This window comes from Amphichorda felina, assembly GCF_050947745.1.
Source record: "Amphichorda felina strain 45539 chromosome Unknown scaffold_4, whole genome shotgun sequence".
NCBI classification, from domain to species: domain Eukaryota; kingdom Fungi; phylum Ascomycota; class Sordariomycetes; order Hypocreales; family Bionectriaceae; genus Amphichorda; species Amphichorda felina.
The window spans coordinates 3,211,644-3,225,402 of NW_028145046.1; the positions used below are offsets into that span (position 1 = coordinate 3,211,644).

The window sequence follows — 13,759 nt, forward strand, 5'->3', positions numbered from 1 at the left end:
ATGGCTATGGAATTCAACAACGTTGGGCATGACGCCCCCGATCGTGACATCCAAGCCGCCGCTGCCAATACGACGCGAAGCCAGGAACTCTTCTTTACCTGCGATACGGGTGCTGACCTGGCTGGCTCGCAATCTGCTGAAATCACGGGCAGCCCTGGCTGCCCGGACGTCAGCAACCACAGTGACTGCGGTGGGGATATTGACGAAAGCCTTGACGTGGAGGCCGACTTTGACGACGACAATGGCAACTTGAATGCTGCGATGTTCGTTCCTCATCTTGGCCAGAGCCAGAACAATGGAAAGTCGCGACACCTCAAGCATGCTCATCACAGTAGTGGTGCCAGTACCTCTGACGGCTTTGGCAAAGGAAAAGAGAAATTCGTTGCTCCTTCTGTTTTGGAGTACAATCTGGACCAGATTTTGGCCGACCCCAAGACTAAGATCGGCGGTTTCACATTCGGTGCCGCCCGTTACCAGGCACGCCTTCACAAGCCTTGGACGCGACAGCACGCAGCAATCACTGCCCAAGTCGAGTTCCACAAAGCAGGCTTCAAGTTTGCTGGAACTGGCAATGCTGATCCCAGCCACCCTCTTTCAGCTCTGTTTGATCGGACCATGAGGCATATAAAGAACCACTTCGACTGGTTGGAGGGTTCTAGCACGAAGACAACTATGTACGGTTATGCTGACAGCCCCGATGTCCGTGCTGCCCACAACGCTGTAAGAGAGGCTGCCAAACTCTTCCTCGATGGACACGTTGGTCACAACGAAGCCGACCACAACCGTTTCATAGATCTTCTGCCTGAGCATGGTCTCGTCTTAGCATGTCGATTCATCAGCCCGACCGGCAGCATGAACGGTTCGATCGCTGGATGTCTGGGTACATGCGGTTATGCCTGGCTCATGGGCATCAAGACGCCCCCTTCTGAGGTACTGGTGGGTTCTGCCATTGGCAGTCCCAGCGTGGCACAGAATCCCACAGGCGACGATTCCGACGCGGAACAAGATGATGAAGATCCCACCAGCGACCATTCCGAGTCTGATGCCGAAGCAGATCCCACCTGCGACAGTTCCAACCCGGCCTTAACCGGGGAGCTGGCCTCGGAGAATTCCAAGTTCACTGCTAAAATAGCTGACTGCAAAGAAATGATAGTCAAGCAGTGTATTGGATTCCACACCAGAATGGCTGAAGCGGAGAATATCATCGCAGACTTGAGAAACAGACCTGATCCAATTGCGCAGGTTTCCGCTGTCGATCTCGAAGTCAAGAAGGCGATCAGTATGGTTATGACGAATTTTGATGACCAAAATCAGGAATTCGAAACCATCCGCGCCAGGATGGACGAGACTACGAAGGAGTTTGCTGATCAGTACCATGACCTCGAAAGTATCATCGACAAGCGGATAAGCGAGGTTACGCAGACGGCTATGAACCAAGACAAAAGGATTGCGGATCAGGACGAGCGTATGTCGGGGCTGCTCGAGAAGCACGAGACCGATATCTATAGGAGAGTTCTGAACAGCGCTGACCTCTCACACCTGGTAAGCGCTCTCGTACGCGAAGCTGTTGCTCAGACGTTTGGTCGTATGCAGACAAGCCTCTATCCTCTACCGACCGATGCGCAGCCCCAGCGTTTGGGGGAAGGCAATAGCACAGCCCCAGTTCTACCCGCAGGAGAGAGCGGGAAGCGCGATGCTTCCCCCAGGAAGGAGGCCAGGAATAAGCGCCAGAAATCTTCCCCGGAGGATGCAATGACGGACGAGATCGATGAGGGAGTTCAGGATTTCGAAGAAGATCCCCTTATAACCGCCTTGGTAAACTGGCCGAACAGAAAGAAGGGTTGAGGATAGGGCTAGCTAGTCCTGAGGATGCCATTTTGCTTTATTGTTTGTTAGTTGTAACAGTACTCAGATTAATGTTAACTAAGATAGGTTTGTTGACTGGTGAATTGCATGCCATGACTTGTCTTGACATCGCCCTGGATCACGAGGTTTGATAAATTTACAAAGAGTGAAGCTACTCGAGCTGCATTTTACCTGTTATACTTGTTTAACACTGTCATGATAAGCATACTCGTATCTCCATATTATCATGTTAATACTGGGGTAATAGATCTACTGATATCGTCATAATAAGCGCTCGACTCTGCAAGATTCGTAGTCCGCATGGATATTTGATACAGCCCGAGTAGCTTCACTCAATCACGAAAGGAGATGCGACTAGTCTATTCCTTTTATCTTCCTGCGCCAGGCCCCATGGTGTAGCATCAATATACAGAATCGGACACAGCACTGTCCACAATTGTTGTTGTACAAGGATTCCCTCAAAGGGGCTTCATGCCTCCTTCTCCGGCTTCGTGTCATCCTTCTTATCCTCCACCTTATCGTTGGCTGCGCTGGCGTCTTCCCACTTCTTTGGGGCATCCTCATTGACCCGCACATCGCCAGGCAAGTCGTCGGCCTCGACCTTCTTCTCGTTGACTTGGACGCTGGTGGTAGGTAGCTCATCGCGCGGCTGCTGTTCTGACACCAGGGCCTCATTGGAGGCCTGCGCAGCGGGAGCATCAAGGGACTCCTGGGCCGCCTCCTCCTCATCACCTAGCTCGGCGCCGTAAATTTCGGGGTACTGTCGGAAGCACTCTTGCATGCCCCTACGAATCTGTCAGCTTATCGCTCGTCAATGGGCCTCAAATGTGCGACGTACTGGAACTTGTCAATGCAGTCCATGCCCTTGGGGTCCGCCTCCGAGTAGACGAAGCAGCTGAATGCCGTCTTGAACTCCTCGCCACAGGGGCCGTGAGCCATGCCACCAAGGCATGGGCAGTCCCAGTTGATCTCTCCAGTCTCAGGGTTGAAGGCGCCCTGCTGGCCAGCCTCTTCCTCCAGGGCCTCGACTCCCTGCACGGGTGCTGCTTCTTCCGATTGTTGGGTCTCAAAAGCCTGTGACTCCGACGCGGGCTCCTTGGGCTCTGACTTTTGCTCTTCAGACGAGGGAGTAGGCTCGGGCTTGACGGGCTTCTCTCGGATCTGCTTGCGCTTCTCCTCGATCACGGAATCGACGGTGGGGAGATCGGACTCGGCAAAGGAGGGTGGTGCGGCCACTGTTTGTGCTGTTGATTGCTCGTTAGCTGGCAAAGTCTCCTGCATTGGGTACTGAGGTCTCCGTACGGGCTGCCTCCTCAGCAAAGACGGAGCTGGTGTTGTAGTAGTAAATCGCGCCGCCTGCCAGACCCCAACGCAGAGCAGTGCCCTTCCAGCTTCGGGGCTTGCTGGCTGGTGATGCCGACGAGGAGGCGAAACGGCGCGAGGCGGATTGGGGGGCGCGGAGACTGCGCAGCGCTGGCCGCGAGGCCGAGCGCAAAGCTGTGCGGTACATGACGGCTGGCCCTGGGGTTGAGGGTTCAAGATCTAAAGAGCGACGGAGAAGAAATGTTTCTGATGAGGTTAACACGTATTGGTCAGCAGCCACGGCGCATCTCAACTCCAAGTTTTTGTGCCGTCATCGCCCGAGACGGAGTTTGGAAGTATTTAGCCGGGGATTAAGCATGGGGGCGTCTGCGTCGCTAAACCCAACCAGCATCCCAATTGGACAGCTCAGAGATCCGAGGCCTTGGAAAGGCACAGGATCTGGCATTGATTGCAGATTGGCAGGATTCAATGAGCGCATACGCGCAGGGCAGGCAATCCTGCCAGAAGCTGAAATTGGGGTGACACGGAGGCGAGGCGCCTGGCATAACCTGGTGGATTTCGACAACAAAAATGCTAACGCCTGCTTTCTCGCTAGAGTGAGGGACAAGACGACCATCTGAAGGAGCTCTCCCACATTATCCCCCGCAAACCTTCACATCCACAGTCAATCCTGTAAGCAAAACATTACGAGGCATTTAGCTGGCTGGTCCGCCCTTGTTCACTCGCCATTGAACCGCAAGCCTAGTAGCAATGGCCGATTCTCCAATTGAGTGGCGTCCAGCCAGAGTGTTGCAGAGTCGCGATGACGCCCCCGACTTCGCTCTGCTCATACTGAACCAGCCGCTTCGCAATGGAAGTAACCTGCGCAAGCTCTGGAGAAACTGTAAGGATATGCATCAGACTAAATTTTCCTGGAACTGCTTGTTGACCCGAAATGTAGCATCACTAAGAATTGCTGCCGACGGCGGTGCAAATCGCCTACATGAGCTCTCATCGTTTCGTGGTAAATTCGTGAGTCTTTGCTCATCTCTTTCGCTTAAATATTTTTATGCGGCTATGGACAGTAGGACATGTGCTGAATGGTATGCAGTCGAACCTACAGGTCATCATCGGTGACCTAGACTCGCTCAATCCCTCTGTCCGCGACTTCTACTCCTCCCAACCAACGCCGGCGCGAGTGATTCACGATACCGATCAAGAGTCAACAGATTTCGGCAAGGCCATCAACTGGATACGCAGTCAGCATCCCGGGGAGATGGACATTGTCGCTATGGGTGGAATTGGCGGCCGTGTTGACCAGGGCCTGAGCCAGCTGCACCACCTATATCTCTTCCAACAGGACCCTTCGTACGCCAGCGGGCGCATTTTCCTCCTCTCTGGATCCAGTATGACGTTTCTGCTCAAGACTGGATCGCATCGCATCCGAGTTCGGGAGGATGATGACAGTGAGGGCGATGTGTTTGGCAAGCATGTCGGCATAATTCCCCTGAAGGAGCCTAGTCGCATCACCACCAGGGGTTTGGAATGGGACGTGACCGATTGGGAGACGCAGATGGGCGGCAGGCTGAGCACAAGCAACCATGTGCTTCCGGAGACACGGTGGGTCGAGGTCGAGACTACCAAGGATGTGCTTTTTACCATAGCTCTGAGCAAGGTCGATAGCGAGGATGAAGTGTAGCCCCGTCACCCAAATCTAGTGCTGTGGCGGCATATCTTGTACTAGTGCTCTTAATAGAAAGCAAATTCGTATTGCTGAGGTATCATTCTTTCAAAATCCAAACGCCACGCTCGCTCCGGACTGGTGGTGGTTGTACACGGGTTATCGCAGGTAATGCAGAACCAGCCAACAGAATATAATGAAGATGATAACACCAGCGGCAAATATCCACTTGTCCTCTCGTGCGCGCCGCTCCACCATACGGATGGTGTCGCCGCTTATTCCCAGGGTGTTGGCAACGCTGTACAGCCGCTTCTGGGTCGTCTTGAGCATCTCGCGCTGCTGGCCGAGGTCACCAAGCACGGCCTGGCCGCGGGCAATGTAGTCATCGAGGGCCTGGTTGGTGCTCGCGAAGAAGTTCTGCTCCCTTAGGGCATGCGCCTCGCGAGCGTCGTCTCCAGATCCCAGGTATTGCTGCTGTTGCTGCTGCTGCTGAGGGTGCCGGGGCTGAAAGGTTGAATGTGGTGAGGAAACATTGGCGTAGGGGTTTTCGGGGGTGGCATTGTACGGCCGGCGCTGGCCCAGGAGCTCAGAGCGGTTGGTCTGGTGCTGCATTTCCTCGCGGGCTTTCTTCAGAGCGTCGACCTCTGTACGGAACGAGGATAGATCGGTTCGAAACTTGCGGACGCGCTCTAGAGCCTCCTCGTGCTTCTTGGGCACAATCTCCTGCTTCGCGAGGGCATTGTACTCGTCGACCGTCTTTGAGAAGGAGGCTAGCGAGGCGGACACGTTCCCGACTTCGGCGGGGCTGGGGTTCTGCTTGGAGGAGAGGGTCGAGAGCTCGTTGCGAATGGCCTTGCTTTGCCGCAGGGCAGAGTTGTACGAGACATTCTGCAGAATCTCGGTTAGTTGCGTCTCGCAATAAATAAGGAGAACATACCATCTCGCCAAGTTTGTGTTGAGGGCTGGGGGGCCGGTGACCTCAGAACGTTTGTGCTGGGGGGGTTCTTGCCACATGCTGGAGGATCATCTTGGGGCCGTTATCAGGCAGGTGCAGCGGTGAGGCCACCTCAACGTTCTGGGGTACCGGAAAATCATTGTCGCGTATCGCAAATCTCATCCACAACCAAGTCCCACGATCGACTCGTCCGTTGTCCGACACGCTTGGACATCATCTCTGGCATTTGGTACGGAAGTTGTGATAATGCTTTTTTGTCCCTTACACGGCTGCAAACAATGGCGCAAGTGAAGCGTTCTTGCCTCCCACCATCCATGACTAGAACGTGGGGGTCACGTGGGCAACTGCCGAAATGGGAACCCCACATCTTCGTGTAAGTCGGTGATGATGTCGGAGGTTGGAAACAAGAATGTTGAACACAATGGGGAAAAAGGATTGATTATGGCACAAGGGAGACAATTCAAGGTGAATATATAGCATTGATTGCTATGCTACTGGGATATCTCATAAACAACGTTTGACGTCGTGGTAAAACACTACACGGATACATGTTTAAGCATCCACCTCCTTGTCCGCCGCCGTCATTGTCGGCTTGTTCTGACCGATATACTCGGACTTTTTGAGCATGTTCCAAGCATCCTCCTCCGAGTCAAGATGCCTGAAAGTGAACCAAAACGTGATTCCGCCAACAAGGGCGATGCAGGCAACGGCGGTGTAGTTCCAGACGAGGAGGGGATCACCGGAGAGCGGGGTGAAGGCCTGGCCAATGGCAGCGGAAATGGAGCTCATGAACAGGTTGACGGCCATGACGAGAGACTTCATGTTCTCGGGGGCCTTGGAAAAGGCGTACTCGTACGAGGTGACGTTGGTGAAGATCTCGCCGATACCGACAAAGATGTACGGCAGGGCCTGGGCCCAGACGTTGATGTTGGCGGGCGTGCACTCCTCCTGAGCCTCCATCTTGGAGTTGATGTACCAGCCGCAGGAGTTCATCTCGTAGATGTAGTACTGCATGACAGCGGCAGCGACCATGGACAGGGAGGCGATGATGAAACCGGTCGTCATACGCTTGATGGGGGTAAAGGCAATGCCCATCTTGCGGAGGCCAGGGTAGAGGCCGTGATCGATGAGAGGGATCATGATGACGATGGAGATGGGGTTGAGGTTCTGGATGACGTCGTTGGGGGTACCGTGGCGCTCCATGGTGGAGGCCTGCATGGTAAGGTTGCCGGTCATCTGGTTGTAGGCCAGGTAGAAGATGGGGATGAAGAGGAAGACCTTGCAGGCCATGAGACCACGGCGGACCTCGTCGACCCAGGCGTCGTCGTAGGTCATCCAGCTGGGGCGCTGCTCGATGGGGATTTTGCTGGGCTTGGCCTCCTCCCAGTCGGGCTTCCAGAAGCTGGAGCGCTTCTGGGCGAAGCGGAACATGCGGAGGAACTTGGACAGCAGGGACCCGGTGGGGGGGCTGAGCTTGTACTTCTTCTTCTGGGACCAGAGGACCACGGGGGCCAAGAGGAAGAGGGCGGTGGGGATCAGGAAGGCCTGCCAGAAGCCGTGGAGGTTCTCGACGTAGACCATGCCGATCTGGCCGCTGAGGGCGCCAATGTTGATGCAGAAGTAGAAGTAGAGGAAGATGCGGGTGTTGGTGACGGCGGGGTCGACAATGACGCGCTGACCCTTGCGGACTTCGACGCGCATGCGAGTGTCCTCGTTCTGCTCAGCCAGCAGGGGGGAGACGTTGGCCTTGAAGAAACCGCAACCAACGCAGAGCGACAGGAGACCGACAATGAAGACTCCAAAGGCGGCGTCGGGCTTGACAATGACACCAGGGGCAGACGCGGCCACGAGGATGACGTGGGCAATGGTGGCGAGACCAATGGCGAGATGGAGAGTCCAGAAACGACCCATGCGAGCGTCGGCAATCCAGGCACTATTTCGGGGGTTAGCCACATTCTCTATATCCCGAGGGGTCACAGGGGGCTAGAGTACTGACCCCAGAAGAGGCGTCATGTAGGTGAAGAACTGATTGACCAAGCTGATGCCCTGGGCAGCCTTGGAGCCCATGCCCAGAGCACCGGCCTGGCCGTCGAGGTTGGCCGGAGCACCGGTGGTCGAGCCCGGAGGGAGAGGGGCGTTGACAAAGTTGGTGTACAGGACGGAGGAGCCGTAGTAGGAGAAACGCTCGCAGAGCTCGACAAACGCAATGGTCCACATGCTCCACAGGATCTTGCCAGAGACACGGGGCAGGGTGCGCATCTCCTCCTCGGTGGGCTTGTCGGGGTAGTCGTCGTCGTCGGTGGTAGAGACGACCTCGTGACCCAGAGACTCCTTCTCCTTGGTCACGTCGATGGAGCCCTTGGCCGGGTTGTTGTGGATGCCGCCATGCTCGGCGTCGGTCAGACCGGCCTGAGCGATGGCATCGTTGTCGAGGTTGACGGCAGTCGTCATCTTGACTGGCTACTGAGGGTAGGAGGAGGGATGCGATAGGGACGGGCAGCAGTCTCAGAGGGAGAGAGGAGGGGGTTGGCGCCTCATGTGGACGCTCATATATACTTGTAGTTGGTCGTCTACGGGCCATTACTGCCTATTACAATGGAGGTGTGGCCAAGTGGTTGCCCCGTCCGGGTCGAGGCAACTGACCTGACTGACAGAGTGAACCCTTGTTCTGGAGCATGCACCCGCCCACGCATAATACCCCGGGATATCTCAGTTCTTGGCTCTACTAGCCTCTCGCATGCTAGTGTGTACCAGTACATGTATCCGGGCATGTGGCTGCATTGGCTGCGGGCCAAGACTCGCGATGCCGGACCCAGGTAGCCTAATCAGGAAGGTTGCGGACCGCACAAAAGAACCCTGTGGCCAGTCAACGATAACGCCATGGTCGCGAAAGTGGGCGCCATAGCAGAACCCAAGGCCCAGTCTCGCCAGGGGCCGTCGCCGGCCTTCCCACCACAGGTCTGATAGTCTGATAGGGGCTGCCCAAGAAGGGCCGAAGAGGCTCTGGCAATGCCCAAGCCAGGCGGTGATTGGCCGCATGCTGCCCTGATGCCGGCATGTGTCCCAAGCCATTGGAGGCCTGAGCCAGCTGCGGCACGTCTTTGCTGGAATCGCCTACGAGGACTATGAGGCTCGTGGGCTTGGCGGGCTCGGGTTCAACTCTTGTGCAATAGCGAGCCACCCCGACAATCGTGTCTGGTTTCGCGCTTAGTAGAGCCAGCGCGCCATTTGCCCCTGCACTACTGGTTGCATGGTGGTCTGGCCAGGCGATAGTCTCGGTCGGTTCCGGTATGGTTGACGACACGGGAAGCCAGTTTTGAACTCGTGGTGTTGGTACTCCGTAGACTGAGACTGTTCGAGTCGAAAACGGCGCGCTTACCCTCGAGTTCAAGATCTTGGCAGGTGGGGCATCCAGATTTCCGCCCCAGGCAAAAGGAACCAGAAACTCTGTCTCATTACGAGTGCTAATAGGTACAACGCCCAACCAGATGGCAGGAGTGATGTGTGCCCTGGGAGGTGCCTGCCCTTTCAAGAGATGGCCGACGTGGTGGGAAGGAGGACCCGAGGGGAGGACTCCCAGTGGAGTTGGAAGGCGAGGGTTCATGAATCCGTGATTCAGCTGGCCTCGTGACAGACTTCTATGTCCCAGGTTCCCATTGGTGACCTGAATTGAAACAACCATCTCACTCAGGTGCCGGGTCAAAAGAAGCTTACTTCTAAGTCTCTTTACATGTGGAAGGTGGGTTTGCCGCATGGCATCCAAAAGTCCATCCGTATTTGGGTACTTATTATTAGTGGCCGTTTCTGCCTTTTCGCCAGGCATGCTCTTGTTGGTTGTGGCCTGGGATCGTACCAACAAGGCCATGTTTGGGCGCCAAGCACTGCACACGGCGCACAGGCCACCACTTTATTATTCTGGAGCTTCGCCCAACAAAGGCCTTTTCTTCTTTTCAGTTGGTGGCCCGTGGGCGACCCCTCTCTGCTGGTCCGTGTGATGGTGCCCATCCAAGCTGGGTGGGTGATTTGCTCCGTGCTGACGTGCAGCCCTCTGCATCGACTCGTTTGCATATTGGAGGGTGAATCCCTTCCTCGATAAGCGGCGACCATCATGAGCCAGTCGTACCACCGTCCATATTATGCAGTGACAGGATGCCGATTCGGGATTCCAGAATCCCAAGCCGCTTGGCGCCGTCTGGGCAACAACGCCAAGTGGCAGACGCTCGATCTTGTGGGGGGAGGCTTTTAGCGGGAACGAACCGAAGCCTGGCGGCGAGATGTAACCTGACTCGTCCGATGCAACGATTGGGAGCGCCTCCTCTTGGCACCTCGGATTTCCTTTCTGAAAGACTGAAACAGCTGCCTGAATCCCATCGCGTCGCCCGTCCGTTCAGGCGTAGGAAATATTCCTGTGGTGTTGGCTGCACTCGACGAAGCGATTGACAAAGGTTCGGGTGAGGATGGGAATGCAAACCGGTGTGGGTTTGCCCAGCTCACGACCACCAACCCAAGTTACCCAACGTGGTGAAACACCTGCAGTCCCGCACGTGCTCCGTCTCCATAATGAAGCCACGAGACTCCATTGCGAGGTCTAATTTACCTCGCAGTTTTTATTACGTTTATACAAGTAATTTAGTCGTGTCGTGACAAACCAGCACATGGCGAATCTGGGGTTGGATGTGTCAACCAGGCCTGTGCACAGACGACGAGGACGGTTCAACTTGAGCTTCAGCTTCATACGCCGAGACAGCAGCTGCAGCGGGCAGCATCGGATACGAGAGGGATTGCCATTTTTCCAGGATCCTTCCCTTATCTGCCCTGCATCGTAGTCTTGAGTGTGAGTGCATTGGCCTGCCGTTGGCCAGACCGAAGCGACTCGGAGCGAGGCAAACCCTCGTCCTGGTTTCCAAGATAAGACGAGGGGGGCAGCCTGCCTCCCTACAATACGCTCCTTGGGGAAGCCTTGGCAATCCGTGATTCGTTCTTCGATTGTATGCATGGAAGACTTATCGAATCACCCATCGCGGTCCCAAGCTTGTCTGTGGCTGCTTGGCACAACAAAGTTCCATCCGTCTTGGCTCCTGGGGCTGGCTGCCGCTTCGGTCGCCGGCTACCCTTGTTTGGCGCATGTGGCGCTTCAACATCGACCCATCGCGTCGTGCTTTAGCCATATTGTTCATCGTCTTCTGGCATTACGGTCAAGTTAGGTGAGGTGTCGCGGTCTTGGGCTTCAACAAACTCCAGAATCTCCTTATACCAAGACCAGCCCGCAGAACTACCAACCTACACGTAGTACGAGGCTATCTAATGATTCCTTCGCCCCCCACGAGAACGAGTTCCTATTCGAGCAGGGTTCCAAGTTCTCGACCGCCGAACAAGTCGAAACCTGTATTATGTCTCCAAGTTATCACCATTCGAAATCCCGCCAGCGGCACAGCGTATTATTCAATAGCCTTTGGCGTATGTAGTCTCTAGCGGGACAGTCGTGTAGTAGTCTTGGTACCATAATCTGACAAACACCCCACCTTCCGCTAGCTTAGGGTCTGGACTTAAATCTGGTCAGAATTACGGGCAGGCACTAGGTATTACGTACAATTCCTCGCCCAAGTATAGCCTATTTGTGCCCATTCCGCCCGCACCTTATCAGCAGCGCTCCGGCCACGGGGCCCCGATGAAATATTCCACCAGCCTCCGAACCGGCGAGCTTCCGGAGCCGGAGCCCGCTGGATGGGGTCCTGGGGAGATTGGAGTCGAAAACTCACCGGCCCCATCGCCAAGTTTTCGCCATCAGGACGCTACTCCAGACCGGAGCCAAGCACAGTACATATCACGGACATGGCTTTTATGTGAGGTTTTAGAAACCCTCCTTGGCATCGCCCGGGGTGCCCTCAACGTCCATCTCTGTCGTGTTCGGCCAATGAAGTCCGAGCCGTTGGTCATTGAAAGCTCGGCTTGTGTCCCTTGGTGCCCGAACTAATATCTCTCAAGACGAACCGAGCCTTGACCCCCGTCATCATGGACAGAAAGTAGGCTGGCATGTGCTTCTCCTCGGGTATCTCAACCTCGACCTCAAACTCCCTGAAAAGCGCTACCAGCACCTTCCACACCATCATTTCGGCCAGATGTCTGCCGGGGCAGGTCCGGCCCCCCCCGCCCCAGGCCAGGCTGAAAAACTCCATGTCTTTAGCCCGTTCACTGTCCAGCCACCGTGATGGTTCAAAAGCGTGAGGCTGTGGCCCGCAGATATCTTCATTCCGATGCAGCGCCACTGGACTGCACCCGACCGTTGTGCTGGCGGGGATACGGACGCCGTGCAAGTGCAATCCCGCCCCGGGTACTCGGCGTGGCAGGGCCGCCGCGATGACAGGATGCAGTCTCTTTGACTCCTTGATCACGGCTTGTAGGTATGGCGCCTCTCCCACTCTAGAATAGGAGGGCTGTTTGCCCATGTGTTGCACATCGTCTGCCAGCGTCTGCTGGACACCTGGATGGGACCCAACCATGGCCATGATGGACGTCAGTGTTGAGGCCATCGTTTCATGCCCTGCGCCAAAGTTGGTCATGATCATCTTACGCAGATACGTTTCAGTGAATTCGACCTTGTCGTGGTGAAGGCGGATCAGATCAGCAGCCAGGTCGTTGCGGTCATCCTTCTTCCCCTGGCGCGCGATCTTGAGTCGCCGCCCAATTCGCCGGCCAACGTCCTGTCTGCCTGTGAGCGCTCCACAAGCGAGAGATGAGGTTTGACGGGCTGTGACTTACTGGGAAGAAAGGTCGGAAGTTTGGAGGCGTCCTAAAGTTGACCCGCCATAGGAGACTGAATGCCCGGCCGACATTCCCGGAGCACATCTCCAGCTTGGCCACAAGTGGGAATAGGCCGAAGACGCCCTTGCGCCTCCACGACCGGTAGCTATGCGCACCGGTCCCTCCATCGGTTCCCTGATCCAGCATCCCAGGTGACCAGGACAGAACAACGGCGCCGAGGCATTCTACGACAATCATGTGCATCCATTCCTTGAGATCAACCTGGGCGCCATCAAGCGAGCGCAGCTTCTTTATCGCCATCTCCGTGACCTTGTCCACCTGTTTTTCGTGCCTAATGACTTGCGCTGGCCGGTACACGGGGCCTATCAGTCGTCGTTGGAGTCTATATCGTCTCATGTCCCTCTCCGATAACAAGTCGAGGGTGTCAACTGGATGCGCCCGTAGCCGCCAGTCAATGTGCGGCCTCGTAAGGACGGTGGCGACTAGTAGCTATTAGTATGCATTTGGGATGACAACCGAGGGACGGTGACTGACGGTAAAAGTCTGACTTTTCATAACCGCTTCCCGCACCTAGCATGATGATTAATAGGGCAAATTCGTAAGGACTGACCGAGGCTGATGACTGACTGTAGATGGCCTTGAAGGCGGCTTTGCTGTTGAACCAGACCTCGTTGGGGCCGACTCGCACCGCCTCGCCGTACTGCTGGTGCAGCGTACGGCCAAGCTCGGCCAAGCGTCCGTTCCTCGCATAGTAAGCAAGCCAGATGTTGGACACGGCCGCCCACTTTGGGCCAGGGACGGGCGCGAGCGGGTGAAGCCAAAGATTGTAGGCGCACAGGGTCAACAGCAAAGCGGCGACTGTGACGATGGCTCCCACAGTTATCAATGCCCCGCAGTGAGCGAGGCCCATCACTCCCGATGATGAGTACATTGCCAGAGGATGGGCAAGATTTCCCTGTCATGAAAGCTCCATGGCCGAGCGGAATTCAATTGTCAAGCTGCGGAGCTGTGACTCAATCTGATGTTGTTGAAGCCAAGTTGGAGCCACTGAAGAGACTTCAGCACAGTGCACACAGTGTGGGATATTTCGCAGAACTCGAAGTTACCCTGTTGTCAGCAACACGAGTAGTAGTAGGTTTGAGCCACAGACTACACGCGGAGCCTCGAAATCTTCTAGATGGATAGAAAGTTAC

The 13,759-nt window shown here is 55.7% G+C and overlaps 6 protein-coding genes across 6 annotated transcripts; 2 read left to right on the top strand and 4 right to left on the bottom strand.

The window, feature by feature from the left end:
- ACO1O0_004809 (uncharacterized protein) lies at window positions 1-1,845 on the top strand (the record flags this gene model as incomplete). Its single annotated transcript, XM_083194242.1, has 1 exon — window positions 1-1,845. The coding sequence occupies one exon, from the start codon at window positions 1-3 to the stop codon at window positions 1,843-1,845; it is 1,845 nt and encodes a 614-aa protein (XP_083051190.1).
- Window positions 1,846-2,335: 490 nt separating this feature from the next.
- Window positions 2,336-3,376, bottom strand: MIA40 (coiled-coil-helix-coiled-coil-helix domain-containing protein; the record flags this gene model as incomplete). Its single annotated transcript, XM_083194243.1, has 3 exons — window positions 2,336-2,651; window positions 2,705-3,110; window positions 3,169-3,376. 3 exons carry the CDS (start codon window positions 3,374-3,376, stop codon window positions 2,336-2,338), a joined length of 930 nt encoding a protein of 309 aa, XP_083051191.1.
- A 663-nt stretch (window positions 3,377-4,039) lies between these two features.
- THI80 (thiamine diphosphokinase) lies at window positions 4,040-4,867 on the top strand (the record flags this gene model as incomplete). The annotated part of the gene is made up of 2 exons (XM_083194244.1): window positions 4,040-4,045; window positions 4,280-4,867. The coding sequence occupies 2 exons, from the start codon at window positions 4,040-4,042 to the stop codon at window positions 4,865-4,867; spliced, it is 594 nt and encodes a 197-aa protein (XP_083051192.1).
- A 141-nt stretch (window positions 4,868-5,008) lies between these two features.
- Window positions 5,009-5,863, bottom strand: BOS1 (acyl-coenzyme A:6-aminopenicillanic acid acyl-transferase-domain-containing protein; the record flags this gene model as incomplete). Its single annotated transcript, XM_083194245.1, has 2 exons — window positions 5,009-5,737; window positions 5,828-5,863. The coding sequence occupies 2 exons, from the start codon at window positions 5,861-5,863 to the stop codon at window positions 5,009-5,011; spliced, it is 765 nt and encodes a 254-aa protein (XP_083051193.1).
- Window positions 5,864-6,356: 493 nt separating this feature from the next.
- On the bottom strand, window positions 6,357-8,255 carry ACO1O0_004813 (POT family-domain-containing protein; the record flags this gene model as incomplete). The annotated part of the gene is made up of 2 exons (XM_083194246.1): window positions 6,357-7,737; window positions 7,801-8,255. 2 exons carry the CDS (start codon window positions 8,253-8,255, stop codon window positions 6,357-6,359), a joined length of 1,836 nt encoding a protein of 611 aa, XP_083051194.1.
- A 3,482-nt stretch (window positions 8,256-11,737) lies between these two features.
- ACO1O0_004814 (cytochrome P450) lies at window positions 11,738-13,143 on the bottom strand (the record flags this gene model as incomplete). The annotated part of the gene is made up of 3 exons (XM_083194247.1): window positions 11,738-12,505; window positions 12,564-13,048; window positions 13,137-13,143. The coding sequence occupies 3 exons, from the start codon at window positions 13,141-13,143 to the stop codon at window positions 11,738-11,740; spliced, it is 1,260 nt and encodes a 419-aa protein (XP_083051195.1).
- Window positions 13,144-13,759: the final 616 nt, after the last annotated feature.